Source organism: Pocillopora damicornis, chromosome 6, assembly GCF_964200805.1.
Source record: "Pocillopora damicornis chromosome 6, jaPocDami1.2, whole genome shotgun sequence".
In the NCBI taxonomy this organism is placed as follows: domain Eukaryota; kingdom Metazoa; phylum Cnidaria; class Anthozoa; order Scleractinia; family Pocilloporidae; genus Pocillopora; species Pocillopora damicornis.
Genome location: NC_142675.1, coordinates 7,479,899 through 7,497,424, shown reverse-complemented (window position 1 = coordinate 7,497,424; position 17,526 = coordinate 7,479,899). Strand labels below are relative to the sequence as shown.

Here is a 17,526-nt window from a genome sequence, read left to right as displayed (position 1 = left end):
ACCGAATGTATACACGAGGTTCATGCACAAGCGAGTATTTTCTTGCGACAGCTACATGTTTCGAACATTTTATGTGTGCGAAGATTTATTTAGCTCACACTCACGTATTTACAACAACATTTATAGTTATCTGTAATTTGCTCTAAAAAATTATGCCAGTGGGATAGATTATAAATTAAAGAACAATATAAGCGACGAGCCAATTTCAGCCAAAAACACGTCGACAGAGTTGGTATCTTTATAAACAGCGATTTGTTAATTTAGCACTCGAGAAAAATAAACTCAAAAACTTTACCTAAAACGATGGTTTTTTCGCTTAACAATAAAGTTAGGGTAATTTTTAAGTTAAAATTGATAGATTTAAATGAATCAAAACAGAAGTAGAGACCAAACACTTCGAGTTTTGTCCCAATAGCGTGTGATTTGCAATAGGAATACAGCAAAGAAAATAGCCGAACTCCGTGAAAATGCACGCTGTATATTTTGGTCTGGCGCGCTCGCTTTTCACGGGCCAAAAATAATGTTTTTACATGATAAACATGAAGAATTGCTTGTTGAAAAGAGCTCTTTTATTTTATGTACATTCGTATACCCCCGATGTTATGGTCGTATGAAATATAGCAAAATTCAGCGTACAAACGGAATACAAAATATAATGTACTTTACGCGGATGGTTACAAACGAAAGAAAGTTTAGTTGGAGAGGAAATATAGTTGGAGAGCTATTCCAAGGGATGAAAAAAATGAATCCAAGATAATTTTTCGTCGTCTTGTACGAGCGTTGTGAAAATGCACTGAAAGGCCGATATAAATTATGCAAATTAGTTACGTTTTGGCCGATTTCTAACTTTCGTATTTTTTGCCAAAATAAAAACTCGCTGGAACTTTTGAATATTATTTTTGAAAACAATTCACCAAAAGGGTCTTTTGGAGCAAATGAAAAAAAGTTGAATTTTTGCTTGTGTCGCCGGATTCTTGAAAATTACTGACTTCTCTTAAGTTCTAGGCTTCTTCACGTACTATAGTGTATACGTGCGTATAAACTGGTCTATTTTGCTGATTGAGATTGGTACACTGAAAGATGTCGGTCCTCAACAAATCACACAGAAATAAATCATGTTTAACTGTACACCAAACTGCTCATCGAGCGGGTCAAAATGCATTTACAACTGTCCTGTTCTATTTTAGAATCGATCAATTTTTTATGAGCATTATATGAGCTCGGAGATGTCGGTTTACGTTATATTCGATGAAACACCCTCGAGTAACTGCCGTATTTTAAAGCGAAAATATTGATAAAGGCCGCCCCTGTTGAATTCCTAAATGTAATAACTGTCCTAAATGTAATAAAGTCCTAAATGTAATAACATTTGGTCCTAAATGTAATAAATCCCTAAATGTAATAACGTTCGATCCTAAATGCAATAAGCCTCCTATGCAATCGTTTAACTGCGCTAACATTGAGATGTTGAAGTGACAGCTGTTGCATCAAAGAATCCTCTGACCAATATTTATGGGATATTGCGGGCTCACTGATATTTATCAGCGGCTTTTTATTTGTTAAAGACGTAGGTTGAGAAGCATTGGCTACAAAACCTTATTCTAATACTGATGTGCTTTTGGCATCAAATTGACGGACGCAGAAGCAACGAGAACGTTGACTAATAGCTCTCTCTATATCATTGGCTCAGACTCTTAAGTGTAACAGATTTTGACGAAATACTTCTGTCCTCAGTGCTGAAGTTAACACTTGATGAACCAAGTTACAAGGAAAAAGAAGTCCACCGACTTATACGTCTGACAAATTTTGGGCTCAGAAGGGCATTTTTGTACTATCTTCCCTTGCCAGATTTGTACGGGTTTGCATAAAATATATTCATATGCGTTATTGACCGAACGTGAGGTCAAAATGGCTATATATTGGCCGAGTTCTTGTTTTTTTTTTTGCGTTTTTATGGACTGAGACGAAGTCACGGTCCATAAAAAAGTAGAAAAAGAACGAGGCTAATATCCAGTAATCTTGACCATACAAGAGAGTTTATATTCTCTTGGCTTAATCATTAAAGGATTCATTGTATAGCAAAAGATTTCGCTTTGATAAGAATCAAGAATGGCCTGTTTATTTCGAGAGCCGATAGATAGACAGCACAATAAACCCAAGAGGGTCGTTTATTTTTTCTGAAATATGAATATGAAAACATTGTCCAAAAGTTACGAACTTTGTAAGTTTTCTTGCGTGGGATCAATACGGGGGATCCCGAACGGGCGAGGGTGGGCCCATCATGCCCGCTCAGGTAGCCAATCAGAACACAGGATTCACTTTATCTTGCCCGCGTGCGCTGCTAGCTATATGATAATGTGACTTGCAGAGCAAGATATCGACTGACCAATGATATGTTATCCCATTTCACGATCACAGGTCTCGACATGTTGCCTTTTTTCCACGCAAGAGTCAAATTGAACCATTGAGCTACACCATTCAACACATGATGGTCAGTTGGCGGTCTAATGAACCATTCATTTTTTTCCTTTAGCCCCTTATGACGGGTTCATCAGTTCCCGAACCGAAATATTAGGAAAACATACATTTTAAAGTTGATCTCAAGTTTATATTTCATTTTTTGTCTTCACCTCTTCTCCCCGCCGTGAAGGGAGAAAATGAATAGATAAATAGATGAATGAAAAAAGAAAGCTCAACAGTTTCCACTTATAGTCATATGGTACATTAACTGATTACTGAGGTGGAGTAAAGCCATAGAGGGCTGGAAATGCAACACCCCAGGTTCAAAATTGAATAAATCAGGATAGTCATTCTTAAAAATGAACTCAAATCCTTCATTAGAATCAATTGACACTGAATAACATTGATGTGCAAAATTTCAATAACGCTACTGATAATAATAATTTTCTTTTGGATTAACATGTGACACAGCGAAATCATTCAAACTGCTCTAAAATGGTGCATCACTTCTAAAGACTTTAACACGAACGATAACATCAACAATAGCATGCTAGTTCATCATCAATTGTAGTAAATTTCTTTACCAAAAAGTCTTAATGGTTACGTACCAATCGATTCCATCCTATGGAGCTTCCAGCCAAGCACTAGCCCACTTTGGGCTGGAAATGATTTTCTTCAACTCGATCAATAAACCGCTATAAGGACCATACTTCGACTGCTGATATTTCTTATGTCTAGCAAGACGCTGATTGATATCAGCGGGCCCATAATGTGACATGTATACTGGTCAGCGGTTTTTTTGGAGCAACAGCTGTCACTAACATATCAATGTGGATGTCCACCATAACAACAATGCAATGCAGGAGTTAAACGATTGCATAAGAGGCTTATTACATTTAGGACTAAATGTTATTACATTTAGGACTTTATTACATTTAGGACAGTTATTACATTTAGGACTTCAACAGCCCCCGAATAAATGCCAAATCATTACGCGACTCTTATTCGAATAATAGACTCAAAAAAGCAGACCGATGCCTACTGAGGGCCTGTTTTCAAGGAGATGGAGAGCCCCAGGTAGGGTGAAGTAACCCGCCTAGCTGGGTAACCCGCCTGTCCATATAATCTATTATTTCATCTTGATCACGTTTACATGATAGGTGGGGCGACCCGTCTAGGCGGGTTTCCCAGTCTGCTGGGTAGGGTAACCCTGTCAGCAAGGGGGCAACATTGCCATGTAAACGTCTCAAGGTCGGTTAACCCGCCCACGCGGGGCGCCGTTCATGTTACAAAAGGATCAAATAAGGAAAACAACAGCGAAACAGGAGTGTGTTAAGACTTTGTGCATTTCTTGGTCTTCCCATGCAGAGCTAAAACGTTAAAACATCAATTTTTACATCCACTTAGCAATAAAACCTCGACAGCGATTTAGTCACGTTTTTACTTTTAACTCAACACTACATTCACACGTTATGCCAAAGTGAAGACGTTGTACTGTCAGAAACGGTTAACGCATCGAGCTATTGGCCAAAATCTTAGAGGAAAATTAATTACGTTTTTTCTGCAACGTTTTTACGACACGTCCTAGTGACATCTTAAACTCCTTAATTGTAAGTGTGATAACAACCTCGAGAAACTTCATCCTCGCATCTCGGGGTTGTAAGATTGTATGTAAACGCTGGCTATTTTTAGCCCACGGTTAGGCGAGTCACCTCACCTACCTGGGGTCCCCCACATTCATGTAAATAGGCCCTAGGGCAATGAAATACAGGTTGGTGGTTGATCACTATTAGCCTGGAACTTCTTCGACTGCAAAACTGAAGATAGTATTGCTTACGTATTGCAGTCGGAAAAAAAAATCGATAAAGTAATAGTGCCAAAAGGGTCCACCAAATATATCCAGGCACCGGACGTTTCTTATAACAAGCCGTTCAAGGCCACTTGCACTAAAAAGGAATGATTGGCTGGGTACCGTGGGAATTCACGAAGAAACAGCTGCTGAAATTTGAAATTATCCCCTAAAAGTACCATTTTGGAAAGAATTCTTGATTCTTGAGCAGAACTACCCACAAAGGTAATAAAAAAAACTCTCTCGAGCTGCATGTTGAACCTTCCCGTGGACGACATGATTCACTGCCCCAAGGAACGACAGCCTCGTGGCAGTGAACGATTATTGCTTCAATCGCAGTTGCAAGTTCTGAGTAAGCAAGGCACAAATCCCCTTGAATGTACCGGTTCTGATTTTGAGAGAGAACATCCGTCATTATATCTTTTGGATTCGGATCATGAAGAGGACAGAGACATTGAAATTGGGTGAACTTTGTTCACTTTATTTCACATTAAGTATTGCAGTAGTATTAACACGCAGATTGTGAAATTGAGGACAAGCACTAGAACGTGTTTTTGTTTTTTACAATTAAAATGGTCAGTTACCATACTATTGTTTGCAAAAATTAAATTGAATTTTAACTAAACGCCGCCCTCGAATAAACAACGCACTTGAATCACGTAAATTTTAATAAACGCCGCGGCGTTTAATCGAATAAACATGATAAGTGAAAACACTTTATTAGCTCTATATTTAAGAGAGCTCCTTTGGGAGAAATTTTTATAAGAGTTGTTTACAGTCTGTTGGACCAAGTTCTATCCACCAATCTTTCGATGAAAGAATTTATAATTGGTGCCAATCCTGATCTTCCTGCAGCCAGCTAATTTCCCCAAGGTCTTGAAACAGGTAGGAAATCGACAATCATCCCTTCATATCTGGGGCTCTTCTGACTCGTCATTAAGTACTAGGCCTTTGCGGAAGTAGGCATCCGCCGGCACACATTACCATTTTAGAGTTATCCACAACAACTTTGTTTACCTCGCCCCTATTGTGTCCCCACCTCCCCCCTATTGTCAATTCCCCCCCCCCCACCCCACAAACCTCCCGTTCAGGAAGCTTTCAGTGATCAAATTTCATTGAATGGCTCTGCAGCTCGCAACAGAAATAAAAAACCAATGCCTATGAACGTTTTTTGTCTTGGTTTTTAATGAAAGAGAGACGCTCGAAACTTTGAAGTAATGAAAATCAAAGAGCTCTTGGAGCCAGCTCATTCATGTTATGGCTTAGGTTTGAATTGATTTCTTGGACTTGCTGAATATAAGTGCAGTGAATTCTGTTTATGTGAACTTTCAAGACTTTTGGAATAAATTTTCTTTTATTTTTGGGCAGTTGTGTGATAAGAAAACTTGTGCATACGTAGTGATGGGGATCGGAAAAAAGTTTGTGTGGGCTGGAGGTGGGATGGGCAGAGGTCATTAGGCAGACTACGCCCTCAGTTGGCTGCAATATATCTCATAACGCTGACTGCCGCAATAATTTATCTATTAAATATTCCTTGCCCGTTTCTTGATATCTTTTGTTTTAAACAGAGCGGCCATTGCATTTGATTTTTAACAAAGCGGCCACAATCGTTCCTAATAGAATTTCAAGTCTTCATATAATCTGATTTTCTCATATTAATATTTGCGTAGTCACCAAACCAACGAGAGATAACACCACCAAAAAAGTTAACAAATGGCCAGTCACGAGGGCAACGCTTCGCTTTTCCCTATAAAAATTCTCCGGTTTCTCATGAAAACCAATGACAATATAAGACACTAAGGGAAAATCAGTATGTGTACAGTTCTGAACGTTGAAAATATATCAAGTCGAAAGGAAAGTTCTGGTCTTGGTTCGCATTTTTGTCAGCAAAATGAACACATATCGGTTAAAAAGATGAATTTCTCGAATATTGCGCAGGTTAAATATTCAATAGTGGCATCCATTTACATCCACATCTACTTTTAGTTAGTTGGTAAATTCTGTACAGACATCACGCCAACCAACTCGCGCGGAAAATGAGAATACTAAACGAGGCTTGAAAAAAATTAAGAACGATTGTGATTAAGAGACAGGCAAGGAATGTTCCACAATAGTGCAAATAATCGCGAAAGATGATCACGGAAAAGCGCTTGCGTGACGCTCGGTAAGTTGTAAGATGCCATGTTATCACGTATCAGACGAAAAAACAGTACAAATTCTCAGTCTGCATTTTGTACCCGGTCTGCGGTCCGTAGTCTGCATTTTGCACAGAGTACGAAGCCATCCAAGCGCTTGATACGGCTGGACACGGTACTCAAACAACTCCATATTTCTCTTTGAAATATACTAATTTTTCATTGGAAAATATTCTACCTTCATTTACAATCCTCAAGCGCTTCTAAAAAGTGAAAAAATGCCAACGTTCTCCGTTTCGCTGACCTTGCGCACAGAGTGCGAAGAGATCCAAGCGTGACACTAAGAAAATTTTCACCAGACACTACCGGACACGGTCTTTAAATAACTAGACGTCCGGCAGTCTGATATTTTTCCATATTTCTCTTTGGAAAATACCAGTTTCTATTGGAAGTATTTTGTCTTCATTTAGAATCCTCAAGCGCTTCTAAAAAGTGAAAAAATTTGAATATTGTCCTTTTCGCCGACTCTTCATAGAGTACGAAGAGATCCAAGCGTGTTCAGGGTGGCACTTGAGAAAGACGATTTTAGAAGATTTTAGTGATCTGGGAATTCCGTGTTACAGGAAATTGGGTCGCGTCAAGGTTGTAAGGCGTTGCATCAAGGTTGAAAATGGGCCTTTAACTTGTAACTGTAGGATAAAAAGAGGCTCCGAAAACAACAGTGAAATAAACAAATTCTCCCAGAGTACCATTCTTTTTTATTATGATAGATTAAGTATGCATCATTGCAAGAAGATTTCTTTTCCAGATTGCAGGAAAATGCGTTTCTGGGAGACTAGAGACTAGAGAGTGGAAGTTCGGGCCTTCGGCAATCAATTTTCAAGGGAACCTGCCTACTTTAAAGGCAGTGCCCTTTTACTTCAAAGTTGTTTAAATTGTTAAAACCAATCCAAATTGGTTAGCATCTTGTTGACTTTGATTGCCTCAGCAATACATGTAGCACCCGCAGCACTAATACGATTACCTGACAAATCCAAATTGGTTAGCGTCTTGTTCACTTTCATTGCCTCAGCAATACATGTAGCACCCGCAGCACTAATACCATTGTAAGACAAATTCAAATTGGTTAGCGTCTTGTTGACTTTGATTGCCTCAGCAATACATGTAGCACCCGCAGCACTAATACGATTACCTGACAAATCCAAATTGGTTAGCGTCTTGTTCACTTTCATTGCCTCAGCAATACATGTAGCACCCGCAGCACTAATACGATTACCTGACAAATCCAAATTGGTTAGCGTCTTGTTCACTTTCATTGCCTCAGCAATACATGTAGCACCCGCAGCACTAAAATCATTCCCAGACAAAATCAAATTGGTCAGCGTCTTGTTCACTTTGATTGCCTCAGCAATACATGTAGCACCCGCAGCACTAATACGATTATCCCACAAATACAAATTGGTTAGCGTTTTGTTCACTTTGATTGCCTCAGCAATACATGTAGCACCCGCAGCACTAATACCATTGTAAGACAAATCCAAATTGGTTAGCGTCTTGTTCACTTTGATTGCCTCAGCAATACATGTAGCACCCGCAGCATTAATACGATTAGCCCACAAATACAAATTGGTTAGCGTCTTGTTCACTTTGATTGCCTCAGCAATACATGTAGCACCCGCATCACTAATATGATTACCTGCCAAATCCAAATTGGTTAGCGTCTTGTTCACTTTCATTGCCTCAGCAATACATGTAGCACCAGCAGCACTAATACGATTACCTGACAAATCCAAATTGGTTAGCGTCTTGTTCACTTTGATTGCCTCAGCAATACATGTAGCACCCTCAGCACCAAAATCATTCCCAGACAAATTCAAATTGGTTAGCGTCTTGTTCACTTTGATTGCCTCAACAATACATGTAGCACCCGCAGCACTAAAATCATTCCCAGACAAATCCAAATTGGTTAGCGTCTTGTTCACTTTGATTGCCTCAGCAATACATGTAGGACCCGCATCTCTAAAATCTTTCCCAGACAATTTCAAATTGGTTAGCGTCTTGTTCACTTTGATTGCCTCAGCAATACATGTGGCACCCGCAGCACTAATATCATTGTCAAACAATTTCAAATTGGTTAGAGTTTTGTTCACTTTGATTGCCTCAGCAATACATGTAGCACCCGCAGCACTAAAATCATTCCCAGACAAATTCAAATTGGTTAGAGTTTTGTTCACTTTGATTGCCTCAGCAATACATGTAGCACCCGCAGCACTAATATCATTGTAAGACAAATTCAAATTGGTTAGATTCAAACCAGTTCCAAACGACTTCGATAAATCCGAGTGAAAATCGCTTTTTTCTCTTTTACATTCGTTGATGGCCTCCAATACAATTTTTGCACCACGGCCTTTATTTTTGTTGACTTCATTTGTTAAACTCTTTACAAGAGCCACAACTTGTTCATCGCATTTCATGGCCAAAATTCCACATGAAAACAAAAGAATTTGTTTAAGTTCAACGAAATACCTTGGATCGGAAACTAGTTCTTCAGGTTTCATTTCCTTGCTTTGAATCTGAGAACAAATGAAGAGTGCTGCAAAGAATTCTTGAAAACTTTTATGTAAGAAGGCATAATGCAGTCTTTGTCTCAGTTTGCTGCCACCAGGCTGCACTGACAGAAATCCAAATTCAGTCAGGTCTTTTGCATGGTTTCTCAATTCACTTTCATTAAAATCCAGCTTATCGTCAAGTAAACCATTCAACGCTACCTTTCCAAGGTGATTCAATTGCGGTTTGTAATAGTTTGTCAAGTCTTCGATCGTTTTTAGTAGTCCCTTCTTTTTTCTATATCTTCTCAAAACACATTCAACCATATCCAAGTACAGTTGAGCTCTGCTTTCGGGGAGTGTGCCCTCAAACTCTTCGCATAAAAGGCAAAGAAGTGCTGTGTTTAGAGGATTGGCCGCTATTTCTGTCAGGTTTTTATCTCGCGACATCCGTTGCAAGAGCTTGGTGGCTAAATCCGTCCTTTCTTTAAAGTACTTGGTGACAAATCCTTTCACATGCTTTTCAGTGAATCCTTCGATCTGAAGCAGCGCATCACAACATTTTCTCACCTCTTTTCCAGCTTCGTGTCTTGCTGTTGCAACTATGTGGCATCTGGGGAGTACTCTTCCTTCAATTAATTCGGAAAACATCGACCATTTACTGGACGGTAACTCATCCAATCCATCCAATATCAGTAAAATGCTGGACTGATTTTCACGAATAAACTGAAAGAATTGTTGTTTGACTTCTTCATCGATGTCTCGGGGCAGAAGCTGATCATCAATAGCTTCCCAAACGTCAGAATGGATATCTCGGCATTTCAGCAACAATACCACTTTAAATGCAGTTGAGCCGCAGCCCTGAGGTTCTTGCTGTTTTGTGGCCCAGTCGTAAGTGTACTTTTTACAATAGGTGGTTTTCCCCATACCAGGTTCTCCTTCAATCAACACTGTTCTCGGCGCTGAACACTCTTCATACGGGTCTAGTATTGACGACATGCCAACAAATACGTCAGTGATTTCTCCTCTCGTTTTCTTTCTTCTGACCACTTTGAGCCTTGTAAAAATATTGCCAAGAAAAAACTGAAACTCTTCACACCATGGAAATGGTGAGAGCCATCCCTCTCGAGTCTTGTACAGCTGGCGAATTCCACTGATAAGCTCAGTTGGATCAAAAATACCTAACAGTAGCAAAATAAGTAGGAAATCTAATGAATGCAGCATTGAAAATTGTAGTACCTCTCTGGTATTCGGCACTGAATTTAAATATGCGAATGAGTACGATACCGTTACCAAAGAAATTACTTGGACGATGCAAAAAGGTTTAAGTATATGATTCATGCCTACTGATTAAAAGCCTTTTAGATTATGAATGCAGTTGAACCTCCTCTGTTTGTTCGGCTTTAACGCTGTCTGACAGTGAAACTCTGTCGTAAAATAAATTACTCGGGGGAGAATATTCGTATCATTGGAGCCGTAGCCTAAGCAAGGCTTCTTCGGGATACAGCGAGACTACGAACAAATAAATGAAAACCAAACAACGCCTTTGTACCTCCTTTGTCGCGCGCTTTCATCAAAAATGCTGCAGAAAACCGGAGGCTCGCCTGCGATGAAGTGGAAGGTTTTTCTTACAATCTTTTCTTCAGGAAATGTAAAATAACCACATACATCTTATTCTAACCTATTTTGCTCAAGACGACCCTCATTCAGCGATTTTTCCATGTAAAATGGTATACTCTACAATAAAGTTTGAGTGGAGGAAGAATTGCATTAGTCTTTTCCAGAATATGCAGGTCATATCGAACGGATTAAGAAGGTAGATTCATTATGTCCTTAACAAAAGTAAAACCAAAATAAGACAATGACCCTTCTCGGCCAAATGTGTATGAGAATGTGTATCCAAGCTGAGAGGTAGCCTGAGATTCCGTGCCATCCCATTCATCCCACACATTACCTTGTATCTTCATTTGTAGCCAGAGTAGGTTTATCCTAGTAGCCAAGGCGTGCTCTTACAACAATACATTACTTGAAAAGTGTTAAATTAGCCGAAATCAAGCGAATAATGTGGTCATGCTCAAAAGATGTGTTATGTACTCAAGTTAATTAATCCCCGTTGATATTTCAGTTTATCTGTGAGTAGCTATTTCTAGCAACCAACCTTCATCTGTGCTTTTCTCCACTTTGGTCGTCAGGCTACAAAGCGTCTTTTGAACCTCCTTCATTTCAATCTCTATTTTCTCAGTTGTATCTCTGAGGTCATTTAGCGAATCTGCATTAGTAAGAAAGATAAGCGTAATTCATAAGCATATTTACACCACAGATTAACGTTTAGGTGCAGATAAACAATGATACCTATGTCAATATCTACTCGATTTCGATGGGATCAAACTCAATAAGACGCTCAGAAATCCCAAAAATGCACTCCAGCAGTTGTACACGAGTACCCACGAACAGACAAAAATACTGCCAATGACAACACACTGTGGACATTTGGGTTAATTCTTAATTTTTCACACATAACGCCAGATTAACCTTCCAAATATGTGACTAGTTCCAACCAAAATGAAAACATTATGAGTTATACTACACTGCTGTGTTTCATTAGGCAAAAAAAAAGAAACGCAAAGGAAACCTAGAGACCCGTCTGCAATGGAGTGGGAGGTTCTGTCTGCAGTCTTTTCCTCGGGAAATGTAAAATAACCACATGCATCTTATTCTGACCCATTTTACTTAAGACGATTCTTATTCAACTATTTTCCCATGTAGAATTGAATACTACACAATATGACCGGAGGAGGGATTTGGTTATTTTATTGAGAAGTATGTGGGTCACATCCAACGCTATTGGGAAGTTAGATTCATCATAAGAAAGATGATACGAAAAAAAAAAAAGGACGATAAGCTATCTCGCCTACGATCATACATATGTATGAGTGCTGTCAAAACTCCATCAAATCAGAGAGGTAGCCAGGGCAGAATATCTCACATTCTGTGGCATCCCACACATTATAGAGTATCTTCGTGTATGGCAAGTGTGAGTGGTGGCCAGGGTGTGCCCTTAGATCAGTAAAGAACCAAAGTATGCTGTGTTGGCCGACATCCAGCGATTACCGTCATCATGCACAAGAGCTGGGTCATGTACTCAAAAAAACAGTGTCGCTCTTCATAACCTTTTTTTTTTATGTGAGTAGCTCTTCTTACCAACTAACCTTCTTGTGTGCTTTTTTCAGCTGAGGCCGTCAGACTAGTAAGCTTTTCTTTAACCTCTTTCATATCAATCTCTATATTGTCAGTTGTGTCTCTGAAGTTTCTTCTCATGTTTTCCAGCGAATCTGAAAATTTAAAAAGGTATGCGCATTTTCATAAGCAAATTTATATCACAGCTTCACGTTTAGGTACAGATAAAACAATGATACCTATGTCAATATCTAGTCGATTCCGAGAAGATCAAACTCAATAGGACGCTTAGAAATCACCAAAATGTAGTCCAGCAATTGTACATGAGTACCCCGAACAGACCAAAATATTACAAATGAACACACAGTTTCAACATTGGGGCTAATTCTTCATTTCTCACACAAGACGCAAAAATACCTTCCAAATATAAGACTAGTTCCGACCAAAATGAAAACTTCATGAGCTCGCCTGCACTGCTGTGCTAACTGAAAATATATACATTTGTAGCCTTCTGGTTCATCCACATTTGCAGTGGACAATGCTTTTCTTACCTTCAATTTCTTCAAGCTTGTCTCTGATGCTGTCGTCGTCTTTCTTCCATTGTTTCATCAGTTCACGATAATGCTCCTCGATATCTGGATCCATGCAGTCGTGCTCAAGATTGTCGATTTCAGCTCTAAAATGAGCTCCTCCCAGTCTCACCAAAGCTTCTCTTACTTCCTGCCAGTAAGCACTGAAACTACTGTCATCCACAGAGGCTTGAGAAGCATGGCCGTATACAGTGTTCCTGTAATACTTGACTCTGGCGATGTCATCTGCGATGCTTATGTTTGTAGCTGGGGGAAGACGATCCCATCCGTTGGCAGGAGGGCCCAAACCACAGATATTTCTAAGAAGCACCGTTAGAAGTGTGATATCGAAGGCTGCAGAAGACACGGGTGCGTGAGAAGGGTACAACTTTCCCCATTGCGTGGGATTCAGCACTTTCTTCCTCCCTTTGTACAGTGATTGCAATGTGGCGTAATACACTGAGGTACTTCCCAAAACTGTATGTAGAGTCGCTGGTGGATGTATTGTGTCAAAAGTGGACCGAAGCACCTGAGATCCAACATCCACCAGGAGGCGGCATAGCCTTGCATAGTTAGTAGTCTCTTTAGTAGACGCAAATGGTGAAATAGCCATAGCCATAATACTAACTTTTCCAGGATGACCTGTCAAACAGAGAATTGACATTAAGTGATGCTAATCAAACCCATTCGAAAAAAAGAAAACTCCCGATAGCCAATTAAGACCGAGAATGGTTTCAAATCGTGATATCATTTTCTAAATCCTTTGGAGCAAGGAACACCAACGAAAGAACCTAGCAAAAGATTTAATCTAAGATTTTTCATTTCAATCCAGTTTTTAGATTAAGAAAGAGTTTTGTTTTTTAGTTAACAAAGTAACAACCAGAGACATAAACAGCAAAAATGAAACGCGATTTAAAAGTTTGAGGGGAAAGGAATCACCTAAAAGAGTTTTCATTTCCTTTTGGGGGCCGTAAACTTAGTCAGTTCTGGTGGCTCGTTGACGTTTGATTCTTAATGGAATGGAATCTGCGTTCTAAGTACCAAGGTCGACATAAGATGTAATTATACTTTGAATATTTTAATTCAGGCATCTTCTTGAGATCTACCAATCCAAGACCTCTCCCTCACTAATAATAAAAGCATCTGTTGAAATCTTTCATAACCGAGCACGCAATCTTACCTTGAGTGTCGTATTGCAAACCAATTGACCATAAATACGTCTGAATTGTTTATTGATGCTAAAAAAAGAAGATACAACTGGACATTAGCGTCTGCTATAAGATTTCAATGTGGAAAGCTGCCAAAGTACACAAATAAGTTAGTTATGCTAGTACAACAAAAATACCGAAACACACATTTCCCAATAATCACCGCCACTGTTACGCATTAAATTCAAGCCACTCGCGTGCAGTTCATCACGTTCTGGCACATTATCACCTTTAACACTGCCAATTAACCACTGCATAGGTAAGTTTCAAAATTGATCTAGGAGCAATAACTGCGACAACATCACCAACTATAATTTGTCAGCGAAGAGATGAAAAAAACCAAAACCGTTAACCCCTACGTCCGCCAATTATCAGTGCTTCCGAAACTGCTACCACACGAGAACTAAAATCATCACTAACAATCAAGTAACACACAAAATGAAGACATGCCCAACACATTAAAAGGCAAAGCCATAGGCATTAAGCCAATAGCACTACCACTTAAACCAGAGTCACCTGAATTGGCAAATAATGACTCTTTTTGATAAAAGAATCGCCAGTGATTTCAGTCAGTCTCCAGAGCAAGGACAAGTCCAACAACAATTCCACCAGCATCAATACAAAAGCCACACCCGTTTTTACTACTTCATGTAGCTTAAAAAAGATCCAAGCATTGCCAGCGCGACTATTACACATAAACCTGAAAACCTCCAAAACTCCGATGTGATCCACAAGCTGACACAAACATGTAGACCACAGTGTAACATCAAAGCAAGACACCACAACCTCCATGTACCACCCTGCAAAGATCACTGCACCAACTTGGTCATTTGAAGCACAACTGCAGAAGTATCATCCATCACCATCCCAACAAGGATAAGAAGTACATAACCACATGCAAGCTACACATGGAACCAACTCCATGACTAGAACAGGAAATACTAACACAACAAATACCGAAATGATATTACTTCAGGTCAGTGAGTTTACAAAAATCACTAAACGACAGCCTACAGTTAGAAGGCAAAACCCATGTAACACACCTTAACTATCCCAATTTCTATGGCATTAAGCAATATGGGGTATTAATCATCACTCTAAGAGGAAAAGTAAATGCAATTCTTCACAGGTATATCACCTAACATGACACCAGGTCTCCCTCCCAGCACCAAAATTCCTGGAGCAACTCAGAAGGAATTTGCAGATTTCCTCACCAGCTTCTACTTCACTATCACAACTGGGAACATCAAAAGCCTTTTTAACACTCAGGCAATTCATGGTTTCTCTGCTTATTGATATTAGATCAGTACAGCCCTTGAGAACAGATTGCACAGTCACTGTTATTAAATGCACCTTTTTTAAGTTATGTACTAATTCTGCCACATGAAGGTAACTCTAATTGTTACTGATACAATACAAGGTCATTGAAGCTTGTGCACCAGTACAAAATATGGTGTCCCAGTTCATGGAACAATAAAGTCTGAGTCAACAGATTTAAAAGTCTCTATAATATTACCACCTACACCAGCAAAATGTGCCTAACAGCAAAACCCACCACTTGCAGTTACCACTACAGTTAGGGCAAAGAAACTCAACAAAAAAAATTGTTCTACATGCACATCCCAAAAATTTTGGGGATGCAACCTCCATCTGCAACTGAACCTGCAATGACAAAGAAGCCAAATGGGATCACTAGCATGCACTACTCTGAGGCCAGCAGGAACATAACTTCCAGAACTGGAGCTAAATTCCAGTAGGAGGTTTCCCACCAGCTTGGTAAACATTTTTACTAGAAGAAAGATGTGTTTTTATGCCCTGTCATGTGCGTGGGTCAAAGTCTGAAATCTGAATCACCACAAGAAGTTGAATTATAAAACTTCAGCTGATCCCACCCACCACTAAGCCAGTAACAGCAATTATAAGCAAGGCAAGGCCATTAATTACTAGGTTAATCTGGCACCCCTGTCACAAACTTTTGGCAGGTCTTCAACCACTGGCATTAATTATTCAGTCAATTTCCAAAATAAGCAACTCTTAGACTAGACTTTTTCCATATTCCAGGGTAAGAGAGGGGAACTCAGTCTGAATTAGTACATTTTCTCACCAACAACCTACTGAAATATCTACCTAAGGGATTAACTCAGCATCAGAGTGACACTTTCTACCTCTCAAATTGGTGTCCCAGTGCATTAATCCTTACACAAACAAAGCCCCAGACACCAGGATAAGCTAGTCAGTCTCAGTATACACCACCACTTACAGCATATACCAGTAAGAAGCAGCTCTGGCCACAATTATAAGGTTAAGTGCAGCAATCCCAGCCATTTGTTACTGGTGCCAAAGCCATATTTTCTAGGTGCCACTAACCAATATATACAGGAGAACAAACGTCTAAACACAGTCAGCAGGGGTTGCTGTGTTTGGAAAATAAAATCTCTCATTGGCTACCAAAAAAGAAAGATATACATCATTCTGTTTATAATTGCATGATCAGACTGAGCATATGCATCCTTCATGGCCACTCCTAGAATGACCAAAGAAATTACAAGCTAGAAAAATAGTTAACAACATTGCTGAGGCACATCCACCACCACTCAAAGAAGGACAAACCATTGATATTAATGTTGAAACAACACTACTGCTCCATAAGTGATGACCAACAATTGCATAATATATCAAAACCAGTCAGCAATCTCCTTTATGATAATGCATGCAAGTATTATCAGATTAACCACAAGTGACAAATATCTAAACATGAAATCAGGTTTCCCTTACACTTCACCAAGATACTAAATCCATACAAATCTGCAGAACACAGCCCACAAGTCAGTTATACCTGAGAGAAAAAATCTTTGCCAGCCGCCCTGAGGCAAAGCTCCATATACACTCATGTGAAACTTCTATTGGCCATTGCAGCCCTACAATGATGACAGAAACCAGACAAACACTTTAATAACTGCAGAGCTTCCAAAGGAGATCATACACCACCACTCTCAAAAGTAGATCAACTATATAAGGAGCATCACAGTAACTTCATTGTAGTAGGAGATTGATCAGTAGCAGTAAAAATCAGTGCACATTTTACAGGTTGATTACCATGCAAAACCTGCAGTTCCATGACCAGACCCAAGACTGTACCAATACCAATACCATAATTATTTTATAACTACTTCTGGTTACCAATATTTGCGCATTTTAGGTAAGTTATATTATGCATAGTTCTTCACATAACATTACCAGACAAAAAAATTAATACTCACATGGATATGAGTGCAGTGAGAGCATGCAGAATTTTAACATATGGAAACAGGACACAACTATTACCAGCAAATAAATTATTAAATAAACACAGATTGACAAATAAAGGCAAGTTTCAAAAATGAGAGAAAAAAAAACAGCAAGTCCTTCTACCTTGTATAGAGTTTCCTGGGTTCAAGAAAATAACCCTTGAATCAGGGATAAAGTCAGAGAGTCTGAAAAGGGAAGCAGCAGAACAACAGTTACTACATATCAGTCATGAAAGACAAAGACAGTCACAAGGGCACCAACAGGTGCCCCAAGGTTATAAGTGGTGTTAACCAC

At 39.4% G+C, this 17,526-nt stretch overlaps 1 protein-coding gene across 2 annotated transcripts; it reads right to left on the bottom strand.

Moving 5' to 3' along the window:
- Positions 1-7,182: 7,182 nt before the first annotated feature.
- LOC149043717 (uncharacterized) lies at positions 7,183-17,301 on the bottom strand. Of its 2 annotated transcripts, XM_089210522.1 has the most exons (6): positions 15,083-17,301; positions 13,917-13,974; positions 12,719-13,378; positions 12,200-12,322; positions 11,149-11,259; positions 7,183-10,171 (listed from the first exon to the last, which is right to left on the bottom strand). In XM_089210522.1, exons 3-6 carry the CDS (start codon positions 13,353-13,355, stop codon positions 7,383-7,385), a joined length of 3,660 nt encoding a protein of 1,219 aa, XP_089066648.1. In that variant the 5' UTR covers positions 13,356-13,378; positions 13,917-13,974; positions 15,083-17,301; the 3' UTR covers positions 7,183-7,382. The 2 variants fall into 2 exon arrangements, with proteins under 2 accessions (XP_089066648.1, XP_089066647.1); XM_089210521.1 differs by lacking the exons at positions 13,917-13,974; positions 15,083-17,301 and having other exon boundaries at positions 12,719-13,791.
- Positions 17,302-17,526: the final 225 nt, after the last annotated feature.